Here is a 27049-nt window from a genome sequence, read left to right as displayed (position 1 = left end):
TTAATTTGTGCACATCCAAACTTCCTTCCTCAAAGTCCCTGACCAAAGCAATAAAGTCAGATTTGATTAGGTCCCAGAATGTTTGATAAAAGAGAACGGAAAGACCATCAAGGCAAGGAGCTCCATGAGAATGTATGAACCAAAAATGGCTTTCTTATTTTCTTCCGTAGAGAAGTTGCACTAGAGAAGGTCATTGTCATCCTGAGTGACCAACTCCTCATCCTTCCATAAGGAATGACCCAAATGACATTGAGGTTGTCTTTAGGACTAAGAAGGTTTTAATAGGATAAATAGTACCATTATCACTATTTAATTTTGACAAGTGATTTTTCTATGCCTATGATTAGCTAAAGTATGGAAATGAGCATTATTTTTATCACCATCTTCAATCCTACGATCCCTAGATCTTTGCCACAAGGCAACTTCCTCTTTTATGCCACATAATCTCTAGCTCTTTCTTGATGCCATTCACTATAGTTCTGTCAGAATCATCTAATCGGCGATCTTCAGAAAACACATCCAAAATATCAAAATCCTACATGAGGTTTCTCTTCTTCTTTTTTAATTCAGCTTCAAGATTAATACCCCAACCTTTTACTTTCTTCATTAAAAGTATAATTTCACGTTGCCATATCTCAATTGCAGAAGCACTAGAGGTGGGAGAATTCCAAACATCATATACAATTTTTTTACATTTCTGGATGATCAAGCTACCATTTTATAAAATGAAAAATCTTTTGGGAGGTAACCCTCCTAGCACAAGTATCCAGTAACAACGGCGTGCGGTCAGTACCCACTCCGGATAAAGAAGAAAGGACATGAAAGACAAAAAATATATATTAAATTTGACATGTTTGAAGGTTATAACATGCATTTAATCCACATTCCTACACATTTTTAAAATCCTCCTCACATAGTTGCTTGGATCTAAGAGGGACATGGCGGTTTATGGCATGGCGAGATCCTTCCCTAGGATTTGGTGAGATGGTGTGCGCGATGCTTTAAATGAATGTCTTGAGTCAATGAGGGACGACAAACGATGGTGGCACCCCCCGGGCGTTGTTATTCTCCTTGAAGATATTGCTACAAGTTAGCTTCACGCCCTATTCGTGGGGTGCTAAACGTGTCTGGTGCTGAATGTTAATTTTATAGGTTAGCGGTCTTTGTTTGGTGGCATGAGTGCTGCTAGCAAAACTGCACTGTCGGGAAGCGTCGTTGTTAATTTGCTTGGTTGCATTCTAGGTCTATTTTTTTCGTCTTGTACATATTTTTCTCCCTTCTATAAAGCTAAGGTACGTCATTGGCGTACCCTCGAAAAAAAAGGTCTATTTTTTTCGGTTATCAAGGATGTTACACGGGTGTTCTCTAATCAACAATCGAACGTGATGTATATAGTTTTCTCGCCTAATTTCGTTATAAATCGAACCACTTCACTCTGATTTATGAAATGGCATAGCCTCGCTCTCTCACGAGGTTTATATGTATTTTCGAAATCAAAACTCAAATAGGAAATCTAGCGATAATCAAGCCCCAGCCAATCACGTCGCGCGGTACACGTCTACACCCTGGCCTCGATATACACGTCACCGCGAAAACGTGACGCGCCGTCGTTGGCCACCTCAAACTTGGCCCCCACCTGTCAGTCTTATTGGTTAGCACCCCCTAAATTCCAAACTCACTGTAGCACCGGGATCTCGTCTGGTTCTCCTCCGATGGCCGGCGCACTCCACCGCCGTCTCCTCCTACTCGCCGTCCTCACCGTCTCCGCTCTCCTCCCCCGCGCCGCGGCCGTACGCCCCTTCGTGCTGGTCCTCTCCGGCGAAGACTTCCTCAAGGACCCCTCTGGCGCGCACCCCTCGCTGCCATCCGCCGACGGCGACAGCGAGGACTGGGATGACTTCGCGGACGACTCCCCCGCCACCGACCCCCTCCTCTCCCCGTCCTCCTGGATCCCCCTCCTTGACCCCACCACCCCCTCCCCGTCGGGCGATCAGCCGGACCCACCGTCCGATGCGCTCTTCGTCGCGGGCGTCCGCGCCATGATCTCAGCGGCATCCTCGGGGGACGAAGCCGCTTTCTCCACTGCGTCCGCGCAGATCGACGCTGCAGCCTCTGGGGGACACCCCGGCGCACAGTCGGCGCTGGCGTTCCTCTCCGGAGCTGGAATGACGCGCCCGGTGTCCCGCTCGCGCGCGTTCCTGCTGCACAAATTCGCCGCCGACGCAGGAGACCTCCAGTCTAAGATGGCGCTCGCCTACGCCTATTTTCGCCAGGAGGTGAGGTGATTCGGTTCGATTGTTTGCTTGCTCGTGCAATTATAACTAATTTTAATGGGGATTCTGCGATTGGGGGATTTTTTATGGGGGTTAGCTATCTAGCTTGCGTTGAAGGGATAAGCCTCACATGATTAACATCAGACATATGTGAATTTTTGTCTCCATGGGTTCTTTTACTCAGTGTTTTAGAACGTTTTTAGTCTTTGGCTTTGTTTTGTTAAATTTATATAAATGGTAGCCTATGGTATTGTTAGTTAGTACATGTAACTTATAACATGATTTTGACTTTTACCTCCAATGTTGCAGCAAATTTGTTTACGGGCGTTTGATGTTATGTTTAACTGGCCTTCTGTCTTTATCATCTTCGGAGCTGTAGTAATGGGGCCATATTTATTTAGGACCAATGTATGTATTCCTGTGAATAACTAGCAGTCTGATCAAAACAACACAAATCAGGCTGATGAAGTTCAGTTGTATTTTTTCTCTTTTGACTCTGTAGTTTTTAAAATGCTCCGAAAGTCCTCTGGCATGCAATTAAGGCTCACATACCAATGCCCTTGTACATACTAGACTCATATATCTGCCAATACTTTACTTTTATATGATCTAAGTAAGAACGTCAAGGTTTGTTTTGTTGTTGGTGTTCGAGTTTGTCGGTTAGAGGTATATATCGTGCCAATGTTCCTACTATAAAAAGCTGCCGTCTTTCGTATGGCATATGTATCTCAACAGTGGGGATATCAACCGTTGTGTTTTGGTTGCATGAAATAAAAGGAAAAGGGTATAGTGTTTTCTGTTTGTTCAAACATATATATGTCATTAATTTCAGCTCATGTAGCTTCTTGCCGATTTATGTCATTGCTTTGGCTTGCTTGTCTTTATTGTGCAATCTTTGCGTCATTTCAGAACTTTATTGAAACACATGAATGCCTCACTGTCATTGTTTCAGTTCTATAGTCTAGTCTGAAATCTGGTGCTTTGATATCTGGTCTAGGTATGATGTGGCATTACTATATCTTTTAATTATCTTTATTACTCTGGTTTTGCCACTGCACTTTCAATCGATATATATGGTCTATGCAAATGATTTGGACCGGCTGGAACATGTTTGAGTTTGGCTCTATGTTATTGCTAATATTGGATATTTGTTGACTTGAACGATTTGCTTTTACAGATGTATGAAGAGGCTGTCACACTATATGCCGAACTTGCAGAGGCTGCGCTGACAAGCTCCTTAATCTCGAAGGAGCCACCAGTGATTGAACCAGTTCGGCTGCACAGTGGAACTGAAGAAAACAAGGAGGCCTTGAGGAAGTCCCGTGGTGAGGATGATGAAGATTTTCAAATCACAGAGTACCAGGCACAACGAGGCAATGCTGCCGCAATGTACAAATTAGGGCTTCTGTACTACTATGGACTACGAGGACTCAGACGTGATTATGGCAAATCATATCATTGGTTCTCTAAGGCTGTGGAGAAAGACGAGCCACGTGCTATGGAGCTTATGGGGGAGATCTTTGCTAGAGGTGCTGGAGTGGAAAGAAACTACACCCTAGCATACAGGTGGTTGAGACTTGCAGCACAGCAGGAACAGTACTCAGCTTACAATGGACTGGGTTATCTCTATGTGAAAGGCTATGGGGTGGAGAAGAACTTGACAAAAGTAAGTATTATGTATTAGAATTTGGAATGCAGTTGAGTAGGTCATAACTCCTCTACAGTATAAGCTTGTTGCCGTGGACTCTGTCCGCTGCTAGACTTGCCTGCACTAAATATTCTGTGGCTACATTTTCACCATGCTTGCTGCTATCTTTGTTATTGGGTAGAGATACTGCCTGCCAGCTAGATTTTCTATAGGCTGTTTTGGTAAATTATACTGCTACAGTAGTCTGACTTTACAGTAGTCTGGATGTACAAGTTCACCAGTGATCCTGTTGCTGTGGAAGAACAAAGCGATCACATTTGATCAAGGCATACAACTTTTTTGTCAATGCACGACTTACAGCTGCCATAGAAAGTTGTTAAGGAGTATTAGTATTAGTCTAGGAGTCCTATTAGGCTATGTCCTGATCTGCTTCAGCTCCGCAGCTGTGTTGTGGTCTTGCTGTTGGTTGAAGCTAGGTTCTCGTGACGTATGGTCTGGCTGTTGGCTGAAGCTAGATTCTCGTGATGCGAGTAGTAAAAAATAAATGATGTTTTCATCGGATACGCATCTCTCTCGCTGCCCTCTGACTCTTGATGGTGTTCCTTGCATTGATCATCATATATTTTTTCTAGTGTTACACTTCTTCAAATGCAATGCTATTGCATACGCTTTGCATTTGAGGGGGGTGTTAAGGAGTATTAGTATTAGGTCTAGGAGTCCTATTAGGCTATGTTTCCTTTCCTTGTACCCCAAGTCTTGGTTGCACCCATAACAACAGTAACCATTAAAACAATCCCTATCCTAGTATTGCTGATGTGTTAACAGAGCCTAACAAGGAGCATCTTTGAGTAAGTTAGGACAATGGTTTAGTATCACATGCACATCAATTTTTCAAATGGATGGATATGATGACTGCAATTTTTTTGAACATAGTGATAGTAACAAGTATACCCATGTTCGCTAGGATGTTATTAACTATGAAGATTAGATATTTCGAGTTGCCGATGGAGAAGAATTCAAGTGACAAACTGACAATGTTCCGCAGTTCTGTACTATTAGTTGTTAATAAATGCTAAGACCTATGAAAATTTCAATTTACTTATATAATCCATTTGGCTATTAACAAACGCAAGTTACAAAATTGGACATTTCACTATCTTGCTGGTTTTCTGTATTGCAATAATCAATGTACTATAAGCTCGAGGAACTTACATTCTTTTACTTACCTTTTTGTAGGCAAAGGAATATTTTGAAATTGCAGCTGACCATAAAGAGCATGGGGGTTATTATAACCTTGGTGTTTTATATCTAAAGGGTATAGGTGTAAAGAGGGATGTGATGACAGCATGCAATTATTTTCTTCGTGCAGTAAATGCTGGGCAACCAAAAGCTATTTATCAAGTGGCGAAGTTGTTCCAAAAAGGAATTGGTCTTAAGAGGAACCTCCATATGGTAATGATAATTATTTTGTTGTATCAATTGCTGAATTAAATCTTCCATTGTCACAATTATGTATGATGCTTCAATGAGCATTCCTTTATCAAATCATCATCAGTGTATGAGTAAGGGATGCTCTCATGAGCCATGCGTAATTAGGCCACCATAGCACCTAAGATGCCCAATGAGTAGACTGTGTGTTGTGCCTCGATGCTTTTCTTATTTTCTTAGAAACCCGGTGGTGGAAGTCTATCTCAGTTCCGTTATGAATTTATCACATCCGATATGGATATATCTTTCCAAACTTTCTAAATTTATTCAGTTCCTGAGGCTACAACCAAGTTCAACGGGTCCATAGGAATTATTTCCTACCAGTTAATGTCTCGCACAATATTTGAATAGTGTGTCGTATAAATAAGTGTACTGAGTAACCAAGTGTTTTCGTATAGCAGATGATGTTGCTACAACACACTGGGCACAGCGGGCTCTGCTATATTTCAAGAAGTCTTCAAATTAAAGAATCAATCTTAAAGTGAAGCATTCGAATTGCAAAAAGCCAATATGCTTACATTATAGATATAAAATGATGCCAAAACATATAAACCACATGACAATATCACTATTCAATTATTCAATCTTCATCCTTGCATGTAATGACAAACATAACTTGTTTTCACTTGCTTCTTTTATCCAAGCAAAGAATCTGATTTGGAACTCATGCCGTAGCTTGTAAGAGCAATTGTATGGAAGTATTGCTGAATGCTCCGTGATAGAGTTGTCTGCTAGAATACGCCAAGCGTGCATTTTTTTTACGGTGCTATAGCAGGCCTATTTTATTTTATTTTCTTGCATGTGCACCATCTTTAGATTTAGGGTGTGTTTGGTTTGTGCCTCAGCTAGCCCAGCCAAAAAATTGGCATGACCTGTGTGAGGGCATGACCAAAATTTTGGTAAGTTAACATTGTTTGGATTGTAGCCAATGTACTTGCCAAAATTATGGTAAAATTGCTGAGACTTCATTTGGTTTGCCACTAGCTGAGTTGCGAAATGCTTTGTAGGAGTAGCTGGATTGATTAGTGTTTGATTTGATTTTAATTTGGCTGTACCTCGAGCGAACAAAGAAAGAGACACATTAAAAAATTAAGTTTTACTGTACTATAAAAATTAATTAACTATAATATGCCAAAAATAATCATTCAAGAGTATAGAGAATCATGACCGAACCAAGATAATTAGTAGTGGTTTTGTGACCATTAGTCCCTACCCGCAGAAAAGAAAAAACCAGTATAGTAACAAAACTATTTTGGGCAGCCACTTACACGGGATTGATCCATCCGAACAACACGTCAACGAAAAAATCCATCCATGATTTCGAACAACTGCTCGGTCATCACATAGCTACCCATGCGATTAATTCGCCGTACTGATGTCTTTTACTAACAAACACTGGCGAGACCATGGTATAAAACCAAAAACGGAGCAAGGCCCACATAAAGAGAGGGCGAGGGCATGCTGCCAATTATTTGGCGAGCGTTTTCCGCGCCCTCTCTGCGCCCACGAATTGGCGAGAATAACACGCAGGCATTCCAGGCGGGCCGGCGAGCCAATTTTTTGGTGCTAGTCCAAACGGCAGCCAAATCCCGTTGGCGAGCCGATTTTTTGGTAAGGCCGGTGTTGGTGGTAAACCAAACGTACCCTTAGAGTGCATGTGCTCTTTGTCATCTTTATGTCTGCTTGAATTGACTATAGTCTATTAATTAAAGAAGTGGCCTGTCATGCTAAAGTATATATTTCCAGTTACAAGATTGAATAGAAAACCCTCTGCTCAGGCAGATCAAGCTGTTGTTTCTGTAGAGAAAGATAGAAGTCTGATTTACAGAAGCATTAATGCTATAACATACTTTGTCGGTTTGTTTTAATGATATTAATCTGTTATGATACAAATAGGGAAACGTGAATTGTTCGAAATATTATTATCAAAGGGCTGAATCATTTGTCTTTCTTGTTTCAGGCAACAGTTCTGTACAAGTCTGTTGCTGAGAGGGGCCCCTGGAGCTCGATGTCTAGGTGGGCTCTAGAATCTTATTTAAAAGGCGACATAGGGAAGGCATTGCTCTTATATTCTAGAATGGCAGATCTTGGGTATGAGGTCGCGCAAAGCAATGCCGCCTGGATTCTTGATAGATATGGCGATGAACATATTTGCATGGGAGAATCTGGCTTCTGTTCAGATATGGAAAGACATCTCCGTGCACATGCTTTGTGGTGGCAAGCATCTGAGCAGGGTAATGAGCATGCTGCTCTGTTGATTGGCGATGCCTACTACTATGGCCGGGTATGTGAAATGGTCTTTACTGTTAGTTGGTATAACACGTTTCTCAAGTACCCTCTTGATCCTATCTAGATGATTGCAGGCTTCTGCTAAAATTACTTAACATATTCACATCAAGCACCATATGTTGCAGGAATTCTAATATTTTATGTTGGAGATGTGGTCCTCATTTTTTGTTTTTTCTCTTAGTATGACTACTACAGATTGTTAAAAACATGGTAAACAATAATATAAAGTGCCTTAGGTTTGTGTTCTGAATTTTGAAAAGAGTATGGAGTTTATGTGGCACCAATACAAGCCATATGTTTGCACCCAATGTAAGCCATCTGTCTCTATGAAGTTATGCACTTGTACATAATGTCTTTTGAGAGGAACCAACTGTCATGTTTGATGAGACAACTTCTCCAAAACCACTATTTTTGGATAACTAAGTAAAATGTATGGCTTCTAAAATAAATTCACACATGAAATGTATTTGGAAACGGGATGCGCCTGCAACATAGTTGTGGAGTCTGGTTTCTGCTTCTAAATTTGCTTTAGCATTTCAGAGGTACTAGGGGACTGTGCACTCTCTCGAGACTTTTCATAGTATCATTGCTGAAATCACATATTGAATCTGTCCTGTGTTACAGGGTGTAGGGAGGGACTATGAGCGCGCAGCAGAGGCATATATGCATGCTCAATCACAGTCTAATGCCCAGGCCATGTTTAACCTTGGGTACATGCATGAGCACGGCCATGGACTTCCCCTTGATCTGCACTTGGCAAAAAGATATTATGATCAGGCTGTGGAGGTGGATTCAGCAGCTAAGCTTCCTGTCATGCTCGCACTAACTAGTCTATGGATAAGGAAAAACTATGCTGGCAGTTTTATGGTAAGACATTATTTTCTCTTTGTATCATCCATGGCTCAGTTGCATACAAGAAATAGGAAGTGTCTGTATAGTTCACCTGTAGGTATTTTCAAGTTCGTTTCCTTGTATGGTAATTTCTGTTGCTGCCGTTTAAGCAGCTATTATTTGGCAACTTGTTTTCCTGGTCCATTTCCTGCTCTCTCCCTGCTGCTCATCTTTTTGGTTTAGCTGGTTCCCACTGGTTGCTCATATCCAATGAACCGTAGCATCTTCCAAACATAAGTTATTTTTAGTTTTGAAATACCATGCTTGCAGCAGTTCACAAACTGCCTCAGGCTTCAGTCTGTGCTTCTAAGCTTTTGATTTCTTTACCACTTCTAGTTCTCCCAGTTACCTGGAGTTATGCTCTTTCAAGATTGACACTACATATGCCAACATGTCTGTTCATCCCTAGCCACCTGATGGTTGATGTCTGCCTTTTGTTCTTACTATGCCGCCGTATTTGTATCATCATCATGGTCAGATTGAGTATTGCAACCATGCTAGATTGTTGTACTCCTTGCAGTTGGTAGCTAAATATTTCTTAATTTCAGGTTAATTTTATCGACTCGCTGCCGGAGATGTATCCTGTAGTTGAGGAATGGGTGGAAGATGTTCTGATGGATGAAGGGAACGCAACAATATTGACTCTATTTGCTTGCCTTGTAACTGTCCTGTACTTGAGAGAGCGTCAGAGGCGTCAAGTGGTTGCAGACAACCCCCAACAGCCTGACGGTGCACCCAACTAATGCCAAGATGAGGGGCCCCTATGCAGATGCGATTGGTTGAGGTACATATGGCTGTTTATTCTCAGTTTTAGCGTCAAGTTTTTGTTGAAAAGCGAGAAGCGATGAAATGAATGCTCATACTGGACTGGAGTCCTACAAGCGTGGAATGCTAATGGCTTTCGTAGGACAAAGCGTGTAAAACGGTGGCCAAGCCTAGACAACATTTGTATACCAAACTGACTAGGATATGAACTGGGTCGTAGATGTATGATATTGAGAGATGTTGTTCCAGGTGAAAATTCACCATTTCTGACGTAGACATGTGCCTGTAAAAGTGTTGAAGTGTTTTTAAGAGCGCTTGTGTTACTCGGAACGTGCTAGTTCTGATGGTGTGTGCTTTGCACATCCTGTCTGCCTCCATATTTTGTCCGCGTATCTGGATGCAGCCTCGGAACTTTTCACCGGAGCCGATCATGAGCTGCTGTCCAGAAACCATTAGCATGCGTGCAATGAAGCAACATGCATCGAATTTTCATCCATAGCCTGGTACACTTCACAGGCACAGCGGCCAATCTCTTTAATATCGCGATATTTCAAACTGACAGAATCTGGAAGGATTCCGTGAAGTACTCTACACTCACAACTGAACGATATGCAGATTTGATAGCATAGATTTTTGATTTTGCTGTCGCCCATGCCAAGAAATCCTCGCCTGCTGATGAACTCAACGGGATATTGATTAAGGCATCCGCATCATGCGCAAAGAAATTTCTGTTTTTTCTGGCGCCCATGCATCCTCACCTCCTGATGAACTCAACGGGATATTGAGCATGGCATCCGCATCAGGCGCAAAGAAACTTTGGCGAATAATATCAGTTTTCCAACCATTGTTTTTTTGGGGTGTAATCATCAATAATGTCATAGAACTTTTTTAATGGATCATTGCCCAACCGGCCCATTGGTTTTAGAGTTGCAGTGTTTGGAATCCATCTATCCGTCCAAATTAAGATGTTCGAGCCGTCACCGACTCGCTTGATCACTCCAACATTCAATGCCACCAATCCCGCTATGAACGATCTCCAGGTAACTGAAGAACTCCGAGGGCAGTTGCCTGCATGATCACACCGAGGGAAATATTCCCCTTTAAGAATTCGAGCACAAAGGGAGTTGGGATGAGTCAGCAATCACCACCCTTGTTTACCCAGCATAGATATATTGAATTGTTGGAAATCTTTAAATCCCATGCCTCGCTTTCGGCGATGCGAGTTTCTCCCAGGACAACCAATGAAGAGATCTGTTATCCAAAGAGCTACCCCACCAAAATATTTTGCCATGCAAGTGGTAATATTTTTGCACACTTTCTTTGTGAATAGGAAGCAAGTCGTACTGTATGTTGAGATCGCTTGAATTGCTGATTTCAAAAGCACTTCTCTTCCTGCACAAGCTAAGTTCCTCTCTGACCAACCTTGAATCTTAGTCCTGATCCTATTATCAATATGATCAAATGTGCCACTTGTTCTCCAGCCAACCGCCGTTGGCAGCCTCATATACCGTGCCGATAATGCTTCCGCAATAATCCTCAGAAGCTGCTTCAAGTTTGTGCGGAGGGTTGCGAAGCGTTGGGACTGAAATAAACATAACTTTTCTCCCGGTTAACAACTTGTCCAGAACATGGTACATAAACCCGAAGAATTTCATTTAACCAATGAACACTCTCCACTTTAGCATTTCTAAATATCAAACTATCATCATCGAAGAGTAAATGATTGACCCATGGTGAGTGAACCCTAACCCGAATACCTCTATCAATATATGCTCCGCCATTATTATTCACAAGAGAAGTGAAACCTTGAGCACATACGAGAAAAAGATACGGGGACCCCGTCCTCCGCCCCTCTAAGAGCATCTCCAGCCGTTGGCCCCCAGGAGGCGCTAAAAATCGCCGCCTGGGGGGCGTACCGGCGCTAACCGCGAGCTGGGGGCGTGATGCTCCCCAGTCGCCGCGCCCATGTTTTTTTGAAAAACAAAATCCGGCACAAACAAGGCGCAAATTCAACCAAACTTCGGCGAGTTCATACATATATAAAAGTATTTTACAAAAAAAACACTACTAGATCCGCCGTCGCCCTCGCCGTTCCTCGCCGCCCGCCGCCCTCGCCGTTCCTCGCCGCCCGCCGCCCTTGAAGCTCTACATGCCGAGGAGCCTGTAGAACTGCGTGTAGTCGCCGCCGCCGTCGTCGTCGTTGTCGTCGCCTCCTCCGCGGGCGCCGTCCCTGCTGCTCCCCTCCCCAGGGACGCGCGGCGGGTTAGACGGTCCGGGGGCGTCCTCGTCCTCGTCGCTGTCGAGGATCACCACGTCGTTCTCGTCCTCGTGCCCACGCTGGCGGGCGGCTATCTCCTGCAGGGCTCGGCGCTGCCGGACCATCTCGTCGCGGAGGTAGTCGTCCCACGCCCACTTTAGGGCGGCCTCGTCGGAGAAGCCGCGCCGGACTATGGCCTCGTACTCCGCGGGGAGGCCGGGCTCCACCTTCGGCCCGACGAGCCGGGCAGAGGTGGGGGAGGACTCGGCGATGCGGACGCCGGAGCTGCGGGTGCGCTGGCTGATCGGCGTGTCCTGGGGCTCCGGCTTGATGGGGAGGAGGGAGGGAGAGCCGGACGAGCGGCCGGACGAGGAGGAGGACGCCGGGTCCATGCGTCTCGGCGTCCACGAGCTCCCCCGCCGGCGGGAGAAGGAGGGGGGGGGGGGTACTCCAGCCTGGGCGTGTTGCCGCCCTCGATGTACTCGAGGACGGCCTCCAGCGTGCGGCCGAGCACGCCCCACCATCGGCGGCGGCCGTCGGAGTTGAGCCATCCGGAGGGCACGACGCCGTTGGTGGCCTCGAGCTGCTCGGTGTGGCGGCGACAGAAGTACTGCTTCCACAGCGGGCTGTCGGGGATGTACCTCGGCCCTTCCCTCGCCGCCTGCGGCAGAGAGGACCGGATACGGGCGATCTCCGCACGACGCGCCGCCCCGGTGGGTGGCGGTGGCACCGGGACCCCGCCGGCGCTGATCCTCCACGCCGGGAGCACCCGCATGTCCGGCGGGACCGGGTACTCGGCCTCATAGAGAAGCCGAGCTTCGTCCTCGTGAAGGTGGCGGCGGCCGAAACCGTTCGCCGCCGTGCCATCGGCTGGAAAGCGCTCGGCCATTGGGTGAACTGGAAACGGCGAGAAGAGAGGGAGGAACGGGGGCATCGGTGGTGGAGAGTCTGTGCGTCACCGGTGCGGGAGGGGGCGGCTTATATAGGCGGAGCCGCCGTGTGTACGCGTGGCGGGCGAGGGACGCGCGTCGTCCGGTCTTCACTGCGCCGCCCGTGAAGCATCAATGGAGGAGGCTGACCGGCACGGCAGCGCGCGGCAGCTTTGGCATTAATTCCGCCGCGGGAACCGAGGCGATGAGGACGACGAAGCGACGAGAAGAGCCGAGTCGCTGCCAAGGAGGGCCCGTCGATTTTCGCGCCAAAAACGATTCGGCCGGCGCCCCCAAGCGCCCCCCAGCGCGCCGGGTTCGGCCTGGGTCCGCAGGCGCCAATTTCGGCCCAAGTCGGCGAAAATTGGGCCTTTGGGGGCGCGACTGGGCCGATTTTTCGGCGCCGCCTGGGAGGCCTTGTTGGGGGCACGGCTGGAGATGCTCTAAGGGTGAAATAATGTAGCAAGTACCCATTCTCTTTGACCGTGAATCTTACTGAAGGCACACACTTCATTATCAATGGCACAAATCAATCCGGAAAGCCTAGTTTGACCAACATTACTTTCAAATAAGGTCACTCGACTCTGTCATAAGCCTTTAACATGTCTAGTTTAACCGTAAGAAAGGTGAGCTTACATTTCTTATTCTTCTTCAAAGCATGGACACATTCATACGCTACTAGGACGTTACCAGTAATCAAGCGTCCTAGTACGAAAGTAGATTATTCTTCTCCTACTATCTCATCCAACAAGCCTCTGAACCGGTTGGCAATGGCCATAGCTGAAATCTTGTACATGATAGGGCATAAGGCAATAGTACGATACTGTGAAATCATTTGAGGATTACAGGCCTTTGGGATTAATGTGACGACAATATCAGTAAGTCCCAACGGTAACTCCCCTCCAATCAAGAATTCCAACAGGGCAGCCTCAAGATCAGCCCCTAGAATATCCCAGTGATGCTGGTAGAAACTAGCAGGATAACCATCAACTCCCGGAGTCTTTGACGGTGCCATGTCAGACAATGCTTTCTTCACCTCCTCGACCGCAGGAACTTTTCCGAGAAGTTCATTCATAGGCTCTGAGACGCGAGGAGTGACAACATCTAAAAGTTTGTGCATCTCATTAAAACCTTGTGAGTGATACAAAGGCTTGTAGAAATTGAGAATTTTTCCCCTTACATCATCCAGACCAACACAAATAGAATATCTCTTCTATGGAGAGTAGTGATTCGGTTCATTCTTTTTCTTTGCACTACTTGGGCTTGAAAATAACCAGTATTACAACCCCTTGTGCAATCATTGCACACGCGAATACTTCCTATTGACATAAAGCTTCTTTCAACTACATTGTCATGACCATTTCCTCTGCTGACGGACCACATCCAACCGAGGTAGTTCTCAAGTGTTCAAGCCTTTGCTGCCACTTGCGGATTTTTTTGATAAATAAGCGAAAAGCGCCGACATTTTTATGGATGGACGATAAGACTTCAATAACACCACTTAAACCCTTTGACTGTAGAGGGACGTGTTATGCAACAAAAAATTATGCTACATGATTACACAAGAACACTATGAAGAGGCTGGTAACCACTACTACAGTGTAACAGCCCGAGACCGACGCTCGAGATGCCTATCATGTTTTTCATGATAGTCGTGTTAATTATTTGTTTGTTGCATTCATCATCGCATCATTCACATTGCATCGGCACTCCTTTGCCATCATTTTCCAAAACTTGCATCCGTTCGTAGTTGCCGTTTCTCCTGTTGCCTTTTATTGACCGTTCCGAGGCCAACCACACTTGCACGAGCCCACGATTTCATCTAATAATTATGTTCTAAGTGGGAATAAAAACGTTCTCGGAATGGGTTGAAAGTTGACGTGTGGTCTTGTTATTTTGTAAGTAGACCGCCTGTAAAATTTTGTTGCATTAAGAGGTCGTTTAATACCCAACCATTAAACTTGTGTAGCACCGTTGCCGGTTTAATCGTCAGACATTTTCGGTATTAAAATCTTGTGTCGGGCGCTCGTCTTCCCTTTCATCTCAGCCATGATCCCTCTACACAACCCACTTAGCCCAACAAACACCCCCTCTGCCCGTAACCGTCCGATTGCGACCGGAGGGTCCAAATCAGCCTCAAATCCCCCAAACCTAGACCCCTGCCTATTTAAGCCCTGCCTCACTTCCATTTTCGGAACCCTAGCCTAACCCTTCTCCTACCTATAGTTGCTGCCACCCCCTCAATTTTCGAGCGGCCAACCCCCACCTCGCCACTTGGCATGCAGCCAGCGGCCGCGCCGCCACCCGAGCCGCCGGATTCCACCAACCTCGCCCCGCCACGTTGCCACTTGACTAAGAACCTTTTATTTAGCCGTTTATCATTCCACACATGCATATGAGTTTTCCACTAAATCACATATTCCAGGATCATAGTAGTTATAGTATAGAATATAAACTCTATAATTATGAATATGGAAATACCATAATACAAATATTATTGCCTCTAGGGCATATTTCTAACACTTGATGGTAAATTTACCATCAAAGAAGGGTCGCCCGCCTTTGCGGTCATTTGATAGCTGAAAATCGTGTGCTCCTTCACCTTGAAACCCCCATGTAAGGATAATTTTGAGTCATTTTGTTCGACCTTTCTCACACGGGCGTCGTGGCTAGGCGCGACCAGCACAAAAAAGAGCTCCCATGGATCCAAGAGTGCTTGTTTCTATTGTCATCATAGTTCATAGGTTGCTTGCCTTCTTGGTTGCGATAGGCTTGTGCGCCACGGTCCCAACGGGTCATTCATGTATTTCAAGCTGAGACATTTAGCCAGCTTTTGAGCTTAACGTTGTCGTGTCGTACGTGGATACCCAACAAATGGTTGTTCCGCCGAACAATGATAGGCCGACTCGAACAATTGTTGGATGCTTAGCATACACATTGTATTCTAACCATCGCATGCCCGTTGGCAAGAATTTTGTGGCGCTCCGTGCAAATTGCTTTTAACATTACTCCTCCGAGTTCGGTCGGGTCGTTATTTGGAACGTGGCTGGATGGGGTAGAGTCCGTTACAGCTAGACACATTCGTGTAGGAGTTTGTGCGTTGTTATGGGCAATTTGGAACTGCAGAAATGATTTGGCTTTTAACAGAATAACTACTATTCATTTTTTGCAAGTTGTATTCCGTGCTACGGTGTTGATCCGTATGTGGTTCCTACTCACTCCGACGGAGGCCAGGGAGCGTTTGGTTACTGGATCTGTCCGGTGGGAGATGGTAGCACGGGATATCTTCTACCGGTTTGGATGGCGGTCATGTAATAGGATAGGCAATTAGTTTTCCTACCTTTATTTCTGCCAGCCGGTTGTGACTTTATGACCTTTTTTGTTTTCGTGTCGAGGTCTATGTGAGCTCGACGTTGCTTTCTTTTACAACTATTCGACATTGTTGAACCTATTTTTATTTATCTAAGTGGCTGTATGCATCGACCTGATGCAGAGGCCGGAGAGTCCCCCCTTTTCCAAAAAAAAATAAAAAAAAATTCTAACCATCGCATGCTCCGTCTTCGACCTGTGCGAACATGAGCGTGATGTAAGTTTGCCCCACAATTTTTGAGTGCGGCGTGCTCGGATGCTCCGGCTGACAGCCCTGCCCGTGGGGGTGGTATGAGTATTGCTAGCAGTTGTTCCGGTGAAGGAAGTCGATGGGGCCTTCACGGTAAAGCCAAGGCAGTCCACCCGTCTGTTGTACCCTATCAGGGCTAGCTGGTTGGTATAGGCTGACTTTCAATACTCGTACTCATGCCATCACAGAACCTGACCGGATGACATCATGTACGAATATGCAAAGCAATATGACATGGACGAATAGCATTGGTTATGGTATGAGTATGTTTTTAGTATGGTTATACATATGCTTCTTGGTACCGTCATGTTTGTGTTCATTTATATTATTGAAGGAACCAGGTACCCTTTGCAGATCATTGATAGAACATGTTGCTTAGTTTTTTTTTACTTCGATTAGTTTTCGCACGAGTAACACGATGGATCACACGTGTGAACGACCTAATATGTCCTACTTGTTCTATCCGTGTAGCGGCATGCAGGCTTTTTCTTTGGTGGATGGCTAGCTGCACATTATAACCATAGCGAAGTGAAGAGGCCGCGGGCGGAGAACAGTGGCCTAGAAAAATCATCGGTGGTTCGAAAGTTAAGTGAACTGTTTGAAACATAAAATAGAAGTTAAGTTAATTATTTGAAGAGATCAACTGCACCCAACGATGAAAATACCAACTACAACAAAGAAGCGAAACAACAAACATAAACTGGAAATTTAGGTGAACTATCGTTAGGCGTGCTGCACATAGCATTGCTTAAGTGATGGTGTGGACCTGACACAGACAACCAATGCATGTCTAGCTAGTAAGGGTGATTAGGCCACTCCCGGACCGAAAGGATGGGTGTCTGAACCATACCTACTAAAAAAAGCGCGTGTCTGGGAGCTTGAACAGAGCCAAATGCCGCACGCGCAAAAGGGTGGGTGGACGCGGGCAACACTAACTCGAAATGACCGAGTAGCAGGACGACTGGCAACCAACCTCCAAAGCCACCTCCCAGAGTCTATTTTCTGGCTTATATTTTAATTTCCATCCGTTCATTCGTTTGTATCGTTTCCATATGTATTCTTATTCATACTAATGGCCTTCGAGGGTGATTTATAGAACCAACATTTGTTACTACTGCTGCCCATAGTGTTGCTTAACTTTCTGGTGTTGTTTCATATTGTTCACTTAACTTCTCTATTTGGCTAGCTGCAATTTCGAAGTTTGATCAAATTTTGAGCCAAGAGAATTATTGGCAGACAGTTGAAGAAAAGAATACTTCAAATAACTCACTTAACTTCTGGGTTGCAGTGGTCTCTGGGCCAACGACATAACAGGTCGACTAGGCCTGTTAGTTACAAATGGAGCTACATGAGAGAAAATCAACTCACATGGGGCTGTCGGCTGAATGGGTGCATTCCAACATAATTATCTTAGGAGCGTCACATGGGATGAATTGTGCTGAAGAAGATAGAAAATGAAAAGAAAAAGATCGTCCTTTTTTAATTAAGAGATGATCTAGCAACAAATCTCTCATTACATATTTAGGGATATTAGTAAGATAAGAGTAATAGACAACCCAATAATGCCCCAGCACACACACACACACAGAGTTTCACAGTCCTGGGCCTAATTTTCCTTCCAGCCAGATTAGCCCAAGTCAGCCAGTACGTAAGCTACCTAAGGTACGTGTAGCAAAGCCCTAAATAACCCATACCCATTGTACGTCATGCTTTATTACCATCTTTAGATTATCATGGCAAGTGTAAGATAAGACACTGTTATCAACCATTGTACATCCCTTAACGGCCAAGATCAATTTTCGCAAAACGGCGGGGGGGGGGGGGGGGGGGGGGGGGGGGGGGCAAACAGGCCTCAAACTAGAAAAACAAAGCGAGACAAACGTTGCCGGGTTGCACTCTTGTCGATCTGATCTAAGCACACGTAGGATAAACTGCCAATCTCTCCACCAACGTCGCGTTGCTTTTCTTGCTGCTCTCTTCAGCTTCTTCCTCCAGGTGGAGGCCATGAGCGTAGTCGTCGAAGCATTCGTCAATTGTTCTGAAGGGAATGTCAGGGTAAAGGCTCGATACTTCAACGTCTCTCGACCCGTCGATGCCGAAGTTGGTCTGGCAGCCGTTTATAAAGATGTCGTGCGTCAGCGAAGCGACGATGCTCTCCGGGATGACGTCCTCTGCAATGCATAAGATGAATCAGATTTTGAAGCCAAAATTACGTTGAATCTCAAGCTGCATGAGTAGGTACCTGCAGCCATGGCGAGCAAGTCCTCCTTGCTAAGCGTGACGCGCGGCAGTGTCCGGCCGATCTTGCTCTCCCAGAGGCAGGCCATCTCGTTGGTGCTGAGGAGATTGCAGGCGGGGCGGAAGTGGACGACCTTGTTGATACTCCGGGCGTCATACGCGGCCTTGACCGTGAACTTGCCAATGTCAGTTCCAGCCACGAAGAACGCTGTGCAGTGCAGACAGAATCGCTGAGTCACGGTAAAGGAACAAAGAGAAAGGCAAGGCGTGGGTATACCTCTGACGGTGCCATCGCCGTAGATCTGGAAGCGGTCGAGCGGCGGGCGCACCTCGGACGGGTGCATGTTGTCGAAGTATGGCCAGCCGGCGATGGAGTTGCAGCAGATGTAGGTGTAGGGCACGCCGGCCGCCTCCGCCGCCCGCCGGACGCGCCGCTTCTCCTCGTAGAACCCCACCCCGCCCCCCACCGGGCGCGCCCTGTCCACGTCGTGCCCGAACTCCGACGGCAGAAACCTCTGTTGTGCGCACCGCGCATACAGGTCCATTATGCATGCATGCGGGTGTGTAGGTGGCTACGTGCACGTCACAGTGCAGTGGACACACAAACTTGCAGGTGTTGGCGCGTGCGCGCGTGCGTACCTTGACGGTGCCGGCGGCTTGGATGGCTTTGATGAGGCCGAGCTGGTCGAGGATGTTGGCGCCGCCCATCACCGAGATCACCACCTCGACGCCGTGCGCGCGGAGCGCCGTCTCCACGGACCTCCCGCCGTCTTTCCCGTCGACGCGGCCCTGGCATTTCAGAGGGCGCATACCTAGCTACGTGAACATATGTACTACATACAGTATATGGGTGTCTGCATGATGATACCTCGACGACCAAGGCGCCTTTGCGTAGGAGCGCGTCGACGGAGGCCGCGCGGGCGGGGCAGGCGTTGCCGGGGCGGACGAGGATGAAGGTCCTGCGCCCGCTGTCGAGGCAGGCCTCCGCCACGAAACGACCAATGTAGCCGGTGGCGCCCACGATGAGTGCCGGGCCGGAACGAGGCACTTCCTCTTCCTCACAAGGCGGCATCGCTTCCGTACGTCGTCGTGCCTAGCTTGCTAGAAGCTGATGAGCAGATGGTGGCGGTTCTAGCAACCGGCTGGCAGACGCTGACCGGCAGAGTTGGATCTTATATAGAGGTTGCCTTTGTACCCTACTTGTCACTTGTCGGGCAGGTCTGGTTACAGAAGAAGAGTAGGTAAACACATGGACATGGTAGCCCAAACTCAAACGTTAGGTGCTGCTGAATCCTAGTTTTGCCAGATCCAACGGTAAGGGACCAGATCCACATCTGAGTGGTAAATGGTCAGGGACCCTCTGTACGTAGGAATCAAATGCTTCTGTATCGTGCAAAATTTCTGCACAACTGTCGTCTCTCCGTTCGTGTCAAACGGGTAGTATGATCTCTTGTTGGCTGGGCCTGATTCTTCTACACAGACCGGCTGGTAAGGGCCGTAGGTTCCTTCCTTAGTCAAGCCCCACGACAAATGCTGGTGGCGTTTGCCCCGCCGAGAGACGTGGCAGTAGTTACTCCCTCCGTTCACTTTTCGTTCACTTTTATAAGTCGTTTCAGACAAGTAAAATTGTGCTGTTTTACACACTGTCGGAAATATCTATAAAGCCTTATAAAAGTGAACAGAGGGAGTACCATTTTTGCGCCTCTGTAACTTGACGGGCGCGCTTTCTTTCGTTGGGAAAATGTAAACTTGAGGCACGAGCTACGGACCGGAACGTGGCCGCCGGCAAAATAGCATAAGACCGCAACGGAAGCAAGAACCAAGGAGGAAAGAAAGCACGTACGGCGGGGAGAGTAGTCACGGATGCAGATCTTCATCAAGACGCCGACGGGGAAGACCACCACCCTGAAGGTCGAGAGCAGCTACACCGTCGACGATGTCAAGTCCAAGATCCAAGATAAGGAAAGTAATACCGTGCGTCGTCCATGCCCAACCACCACCCTGGAGGTCGAGAGCAGCCACACCGTCGACGATGTCAAGTCCAAGATCCAAGACAAGGAAGGTAATACCGTGCGTCGTCCATGCCCAACCACCACCCTGGAGGTCGAGAGCAGCCACACCGCAAAAAAAAAGAGAGCAGCCACACCGTTTATTAATTACCCCGTGTCGCACCGTGGATCTTCGCAGGAATCTCGCCGGACCAGCAGCGTCTCGTCTACGCGGGGAAGCAGCTGCCGGACGGCCGTACCTTGGCCGACCACGGTGTCCACAAGGAGTCCACGATCCACCTCGTGCTACGCCTCGGCGGAGGCTGGTGCTTCTACAAGTACGCCCCCGGCCTGCGAGCCCCCGCGGAAAAGTAGAGGTAAAAGCACCCCAAGTACCCTAACTTGCATGGAATGTGATGATTTAGTCCCAAACTTGCAAAATGTAACTCCACCATACCCCAACTTGCACTAGATGTGATGATTTAGTCCCCAACCTATCACAGCTTGACAAGTGGCAGCCAGGTGGCTTGACCGGTCTTCGTCCGCACTTTTGCAGGAAACACCCTGCCATCTTCTCTAATTAACCCGCAGTACTAGATGTTAAGGTGCAGCTAACTGCAGGAAACACCCTGCCGGGCCACAGCTACCGCCGGCGCCCGCGCCGCAGCAGCACGAGGAGCAAGGTAATGATGGTCAGCCCCCTCCCGTTGCTTTCTGGCCTATCTCTCTCTATTGCACCAGCTTTTAGCGCTTAACGTTAATCTTTTATTATCTGTGATCTGAATCTTGCTGCTGATTTGCTGAGACTCCTGTGCTTCATGCAGAGCGGGAGATCGGCGCTGCTGCGCCTGAGCCCGTCGTCCAGTACACGCCGCCGGAGCCGCTGATGCCGTCCCCGCCCTCGGTCAACGGCGCCAATGTCAGTGCCAGCACCAGCAGCGTCTGGGCCACGTCGCAGAGCCTCCTCGGCAGCATGTTCGCGCCGTCTTCCGTGGCCCAGGCGCCGCAGTACCCGGAGTGCGCACTGGCCGCCAAGCCCCCGTTGCTGTGCCTCGCGACCGACGCCGCGTCCGCCCAGTTCTCGGCCCCCGCGGCTGACAGGCAGCAGCAGCTCCCGCCGCCGTCGCCGTCCCCGTCCGCGCACATAATCCGCCATGGCGCTGCTTCAGAAGGCGGTGCAGATGGGCGCCACCTCGTCGAGCTCCTCGTTCCTGCGTGGGCTGGGCCTGGACATCTCGTCGTCGTCGTCGTCGGCGTCGACGTCGTCAGGTCAGCATCAACAGCAGCAGCACCACCACTAGGAGCCCATGCAAATGCAGTTCCCGGAGGGGTCGCTGCAGCAATGGCCGCCGCGGTTGGAGCCCGAGCCAGCTCCGATGATGTCGGCCGGGCTGGGCCTCGGGTTACCATACGACTCTACCGGCGGCCCGATGGGGTTGCCGGAGCTCATGATGGGCCAGTCATCGCTGTTCAGTGCCAAGTCGGCCACGATGGGGATCAGATATTGAAGAGCTAATGAAGTGTCAACTAACCAAGTATCTTCCCAAAAACTTGTCGATTGGCCACCACTAACCTTAATGGAACCTCTCATGAAAAAAAAGACGACCTTTGCCAAGGCCTTCCCGGTGTGTAAGCCCCGACTTATTTAGCTGTTCTTCACATAATTGCCTGTGTGTGTACATGATTACATGTGACTCGCATCGATCATTACATGTGATAAAAGTAGGCATTATCTATCCCGTCACACCATTTCCTAATTGTTATGTTTGTGTACATGATTTAGCTCTTGACAAGTAAGTTGATGATGTGTACCCTAAGAGATAAGTGTAGATGTGATGCAATGCAACTCTGTAGGAGCGATTATCAACCTTTTTTATTCTTCTAGAAGGAGGTTCCATCGTGGTCTTTGTGTATCATAGGGATGTGATTGTCCTAATTAGCGTTTTGTCACTATTCTCTTGCAGGTGCTATGCTCGGCTGCCTCTTAGAGCTACAAACTGCCGCAAGAAAAAGTGTGGCCACACCAACCAGGTGAAAGTTCATCCATTGTCCCGTTATGGAAGAAAGAAGAACTCATGTTCTTTGCCTCATAGATCTTGTTCGAATACGGTTCATTGCTGATGATATTCAGAAATAAAATTATTATTTTTTGATTAAAAATAAAATTAATTCTTTCATGATGCATTCTCTAGTCATAGTGTCGTATACAACATTTTACTCCATTTAACAGACTTTCCAACTCCCCCGCTTTTTTTTATGTGATGACCCTGATTTTTTTCTTCTAATATGCACTGTAGGGGCATATGTTCCATCCACATTAACACTCTCATGACAAAACATTTTCGCATAAATAGGAACTTCTAGGTTTTGACAGTAACTATTGAATATTTATATTTATTTAGTTACTGTTGGATATTTATATTTATTTAGATACAATTGATGCGAATTAGCGAATAATCTATTCATTTTTCTTATCTGATGTATTGTGTGCAAACTATTATTTACAGTTGAGGCCAAAGAAGAACAAGTACAGGAGGTACTAAAGTGCCATGTGTCAATGAATCAACTTCTCACTACTCATATAGTCATATCATCTGAGATTCACAGTTCATGTCCTGTTTAATTACCTCGTTGTAACGTCCCGCTGGGTGTAAACCATGATTACATAATTACTCTCTCAAATACAGAAGGTTGTCTTTGAGTCGTCACGAGCAACCATACTACTAAGAGCCCGTTGGAAGGTGGTCTACTCTGGCGGTGCACACAGCTGGCACGAACGGTCCAACTGATCCGTGAAGCATAGGAAGCCCGTGCTAGGAAAATGAGTGAGCGAAGTGCAAATCCCACTCGATAGCTGGTACCAAAATGCTTATAGCAAAACATGACAAGTCCAGTCGGAAGCAAAATTACATAGCTCATCCACATAGTCGGGTACTAGCACGCCAGCCAAACTGGTTGAACAAAACTCATGACCGTTTCAAAATGTCTGGACCCGAAGGCCATAAGCCCTCCCACGTCTACAGGCTGCAGTGATGATCACATACAGATTGATGCGATGCATGGCTCTGTAGGTAACCTACATTTTTTTTGGAATAGATGCTTGGTTAAATACACAATTATTCTGGCAAATACAAATTGCCCAATGAAGGACACAAACTCCCACACGGATTTGACCCTTCAGTGGTGAATACCACCTAACCAATTACCAAACCAATTTGGTATACTTGTTGGTCGTGATAAATTGAAAGTAACATGAATCATGCACCAAATCAATGTAGCAAACGGATATGAAATGAATAAATGATGAATTGTTTTCTATTAATCGCAAAATGAACATTTTGTGCTACGCGGTCAATTATGTTTTGCAAAATTATCTTTTGTAAGAACTAACTCCCTCTGTAAGAATCACATGAAAACTTTGATATTAGAACTTCTGTTTTTTCAGATGTGTTGTGCGAAAAATAGACCCAGAATTTATAAAATCCGCATACATCGGGGAAGACACCATTGTTAGTCAACCTCCACTGTAACGATACAGACATCTCAATTAAATTGATCGACACCAACGTACTAACCAAATGGATCCAGCCAGTTCATTTGTCACTGAGTAAGGCTCTGCTAAATTAACTATTCAATGGGCTAATTAACCCCAAGACAGCTGCCACCGTGGCCTCCTTCCTAACTATAATATTATAAAGGTTCAGATATTGAAGAGCTAATGAAGTGTCAACTAACCAAATATCTTCCCAAAAACTCGTCGATTGGCCACCACTAACGTTAATAAAACCTCTCATGAAAAAAAAAAGACCTTCGCCAAGGCCTTCCTGGTGTGTAAGCCCCGACTTATTTAGCTGTTCTTCACATAATTGCCTGTGTGTGTACATGATTACATGTGACTCGCATCGATCATTACATGTGATAAAAGTAGGCATTGTCTATCCCATCACACCATTTCCTAATTGTTGTGTTTGTGTACATGATTTAGCTCTTGACAAGTAAGTTGGTGATGTGTACCCTAAGAGATAAGTGTAGATGTGATGCAATGCAACTATGTAGGAGCGATTGTCAACCTTTTTTCTTCTTCTAGAAGGAGGTTCCATCGTGGTCTTTGCGTATCATAGGGATGTGATTGTCCTAATTAGCATTTTGTCACTATTCTCTTGAGGTAATATCAACCGGAGTCACAGAACTTGGTTTTTATGTTCAGTTTGGTGCTAGAACTTCAAAAATACGGATTTGTGGTCATCCAACTTGCATTATGGAGTAAATACGGTCACCAAACATGTACGCGGGCGTATCCGCCGCTTGCATGGCGTGCCACGCATGCATGGCCCCACTGTCAACGACTGTTGGTGGAGGAGGCGTTAGGTGTGACATGTGTAACGTCCATTTTATAGAAACACCCCCAGCTTTTTCATAATTGCGGCTGTATAATTCATTCGCACGTAATAAGTTCTGATAATTAAGTCGGTGGGTCCCATTTGGCAGTCGGACCTATAAGGAACTCACCTGCCAGTGGACGTGAGAAAGATTCAAAGATTTAAAAATTAATCGTGCCGTTTGGATTCAAACCAGCAACCTCTTCAATCCAGTGTCACGTTTTAACCACCACACTGGACGTCATTTGATGTCTAGTATTGAGATACATATGTTGTTATATTGTTCAACCCGACAAACAAATTATTTTTCTTTTATTTTTTTGCAACAAATAAATTCTTTTTTTAGCCGAGATAACCATAAATTCAAGAATATACAAAGAGAACAATGATGTTAGCAATAAGCTTGCTCTAATATCAAGTTATCTAAATGAATTTAGAGGGTGCACAATTTTTTTCATTCCGCTCAAATTGTTTATGGTTGGTTTGAACTCCGCTGTCAAAATGGACTTGGATCACTTAAAATTAAAATCCAATTTTGTAACGTTGCGGTAGAATAGTTTTCTTCACACCTCTAGGTCTAGAATTCAAATCACGAGGCACAAACATTTTGATTATTTTTGTACCGAAATATGTTTTTGTGGCAAAAATATAACCTCACAAGATTCAAACCTGGGCCAGTTGCAAGCTAATTAATGGACAAACATCAGGATAAAATGATATATCATTATGCGTTATATTTTATTTATCTAGACTTCTAAATTTTAAATTATTTGAATTCAAACAAAAAATTTGTTGGTTTATCTGAAAGAATTTTCAACCATTTCGAGCGTGAGCGAGTTTTTTTTTCATTTTGGAATCCATACTTGTTCATGTGTCTAATGAGAAACCTAGAATTTTATATGTTGGCAACGACGACTACTCGAGGATGAGCAGATTTTTTCGCCATAATTTATTCAAATGGATTTTGAATTCAAATTTTTTTGGCATTAAAATATATAAATTGAAACTACAAAAGAACAAAGCTTGAGCATGTCCCAGTGGTTAGTACTGCGCATCCAGTAGGTGACCCCAGCTTGCAAGTTTGTGAAAATATCAGCTGATCCTGCTTACATTATAAAGTGAAATAAGGTGTATTTGTTTAAAGACGTGCTTAGTACAATGGTTTGCTCAAGCCATGCGCTGAAGGAAATATGCCCTAGAGGCAATAATAAAGTTATTATTTATTTCCTTATATCATGATAAATGTTTATTATTCATGCTAGAATTGTATTAACCGGAAACATAATACTTGTGTGAATACATAGACAAACAGAGTGTCACTAGTATGCCTCTACTTGACTAGCTCGTTGATCAAAGATGGTTATGTTTCCTAGCCATTGACATGAGTTGTCACTTGATTAACGGGATCACATCATTAGGAGAATGATGTGATTGACTTGACCCATTCTGTTAGCTTAGCACACGATCGTTGAGTATTCTGCTATTGCTTTCTTCATGACTTATACATGTTCCTATGACTATGAGATTATGCAACTCCCGTTTACCGGAGGAACACTTTGTGTGCTACCAAACGTCATAACGTAACTGGGTGATTATAAAGGTGCTCTACAGGTGTCTCCAAAGGTACTTGTTGGGTTGGCGTATTTCGAGATTATGATTTGTCACTCCAATTGTCCGAAAGGTATCTCTGGCCCACTCGGTAATGCACATCACAATAAGCCTTGCAAGCATTGCAACTAATGAGTTAGTTGCGGGATGATGTATTACAGAACGAGTAAAGAGACTTGCCGGTAACGAGATTGAACTAGGTATTGAGATACGGACGATCGAATCTCGGGCAAGTAACATACCGATGACAAAGGGAACAACGTATGTTGTTATGCGGTTTGACCAATAAAGATCTTCGTAGAATATGTGGGAGCCAATATGAGCATCCAGGTTCCGCTATTGGTTATTGGCCGGAGACGTGTCTCGGTCATGTCTACATAGTTCTCGAACCCGTAGGGTCCGCACGCTTAAAGTTTCGATGATAATTATATTATGAGTTTATATGTTTTGATGTACCGAAGGTAGTTCAGAGTCCCGGATGTGATCACGGACATGATGAGGAGTCTCGAAATGGTCGAGACATGAAGATTGATATATTGGACGACTATATTCGGACACCGGAATGGTTCCGGGGGTTATCGGATATATACCGGAGTACCGGGGGTTACCGGAACCCCCCCGGGGGTTTAATGGGCCTACATGGGCCTTAGTGGAGAAGAGGAGGGGCGGCCAGGGCA

At 45.9% G+C, this 27049-nt stretch overlaps 3 protein-coding genes across 3 annotated transcripts in view; 2 read left to right on the top strand and 1 right to left on the bottom strand.

The window, feature by feature from the left end:
- The first annotated feature begins 1637 nt into the window (after positions 1 to 1637).
- Positions 1638 to 9691, top strand: LOC123098006 (ERAD-associated E3 ubiquitin-protein ligase component HRD3). The gene is made up of 6 exons (XM_044519873.1): positions 1638 to 2276; positions 3451 to 3939; positions 5158 to 5373; positions 7370 to 7693; positions 8323 to 8565; positions 9138 to 9691. Exons 1-6 carry the CDS (start codon positions 1713 to 1715, stop codon positions 9330 to 9332), a joined length of 2031 nt encoding a protein of 676 aa, XP_044375808.1. The 5' UTR covers positions 1638 to 1712; the 3' UTR covers positions 9333 to 9691.
- An 8309-nt stretch (positions 9692 to 18000) lies between these two features.
- Positions 18001 to 19524, bottom strand: LOC123098003 (leucoanthocyanidin reductase-like). Its single transcript, XM_044519871.1, has 5 exons — positions 19266 to 19524; positions 19037 to 19186; positions 18675 to 18912; positions 18402 to 18605; positions 18001 to 18330 (listed from the first exon to the last, which is right to left on the bottom strand). The coding sequence occupies exons 1-5, from the start codon at positions 19467 to 19469 to the stop codon at positions 18071 to 18073; spliced, it is 1056 nt and encodes a 351-aa protein (XP_044375806.1). The 5' UTR covers positions 19470 to 19524; the 3' UTR covers positions 18001 to 18070.
- A 736-nt stretch (positions 19525 to 20260) lies between these two features.
- LOC123096975 (ubiquitin-60S ribosomal protein L40-1-like) overlaps positions 20261 to 27049 on the top strand; it is a 153475-nt gene continuing 146686 nt past the window's right edge. Inside the window, exons 1-2 of the mRNA XM_044518760.1 lie at positions 20261 to 20363; positions 20585 to 20711. Of these exons, the coding sequence (XP_044374695.1) occupies positions 20261 to 20363; positions 20585 to 20711 (230 nt within the window). The remainder of the gene's footprint in view (positions 20364 to 20584; positions 20712 to 27049) is intronic.

Source organism: Triticum aestivum, chromosome 4D (assembly GCF_018294505.1).
Source record: "Triticum aestivum cultivar Chinese Spring chromosome 4D, IWGSC CS RefSeq v2.1, whole genome shotgun sequence".
In the NCBI taxonomy this organism is placed as follows: Eukaryota; Viridiplantae; Streptophyta; class Magnoliopsida; order Poales; family Poaceae; genus Triticum; species Triticum aestivum.
This window is presented reverse-complemented; position numbering and strand designations above follow the sequence as displayed.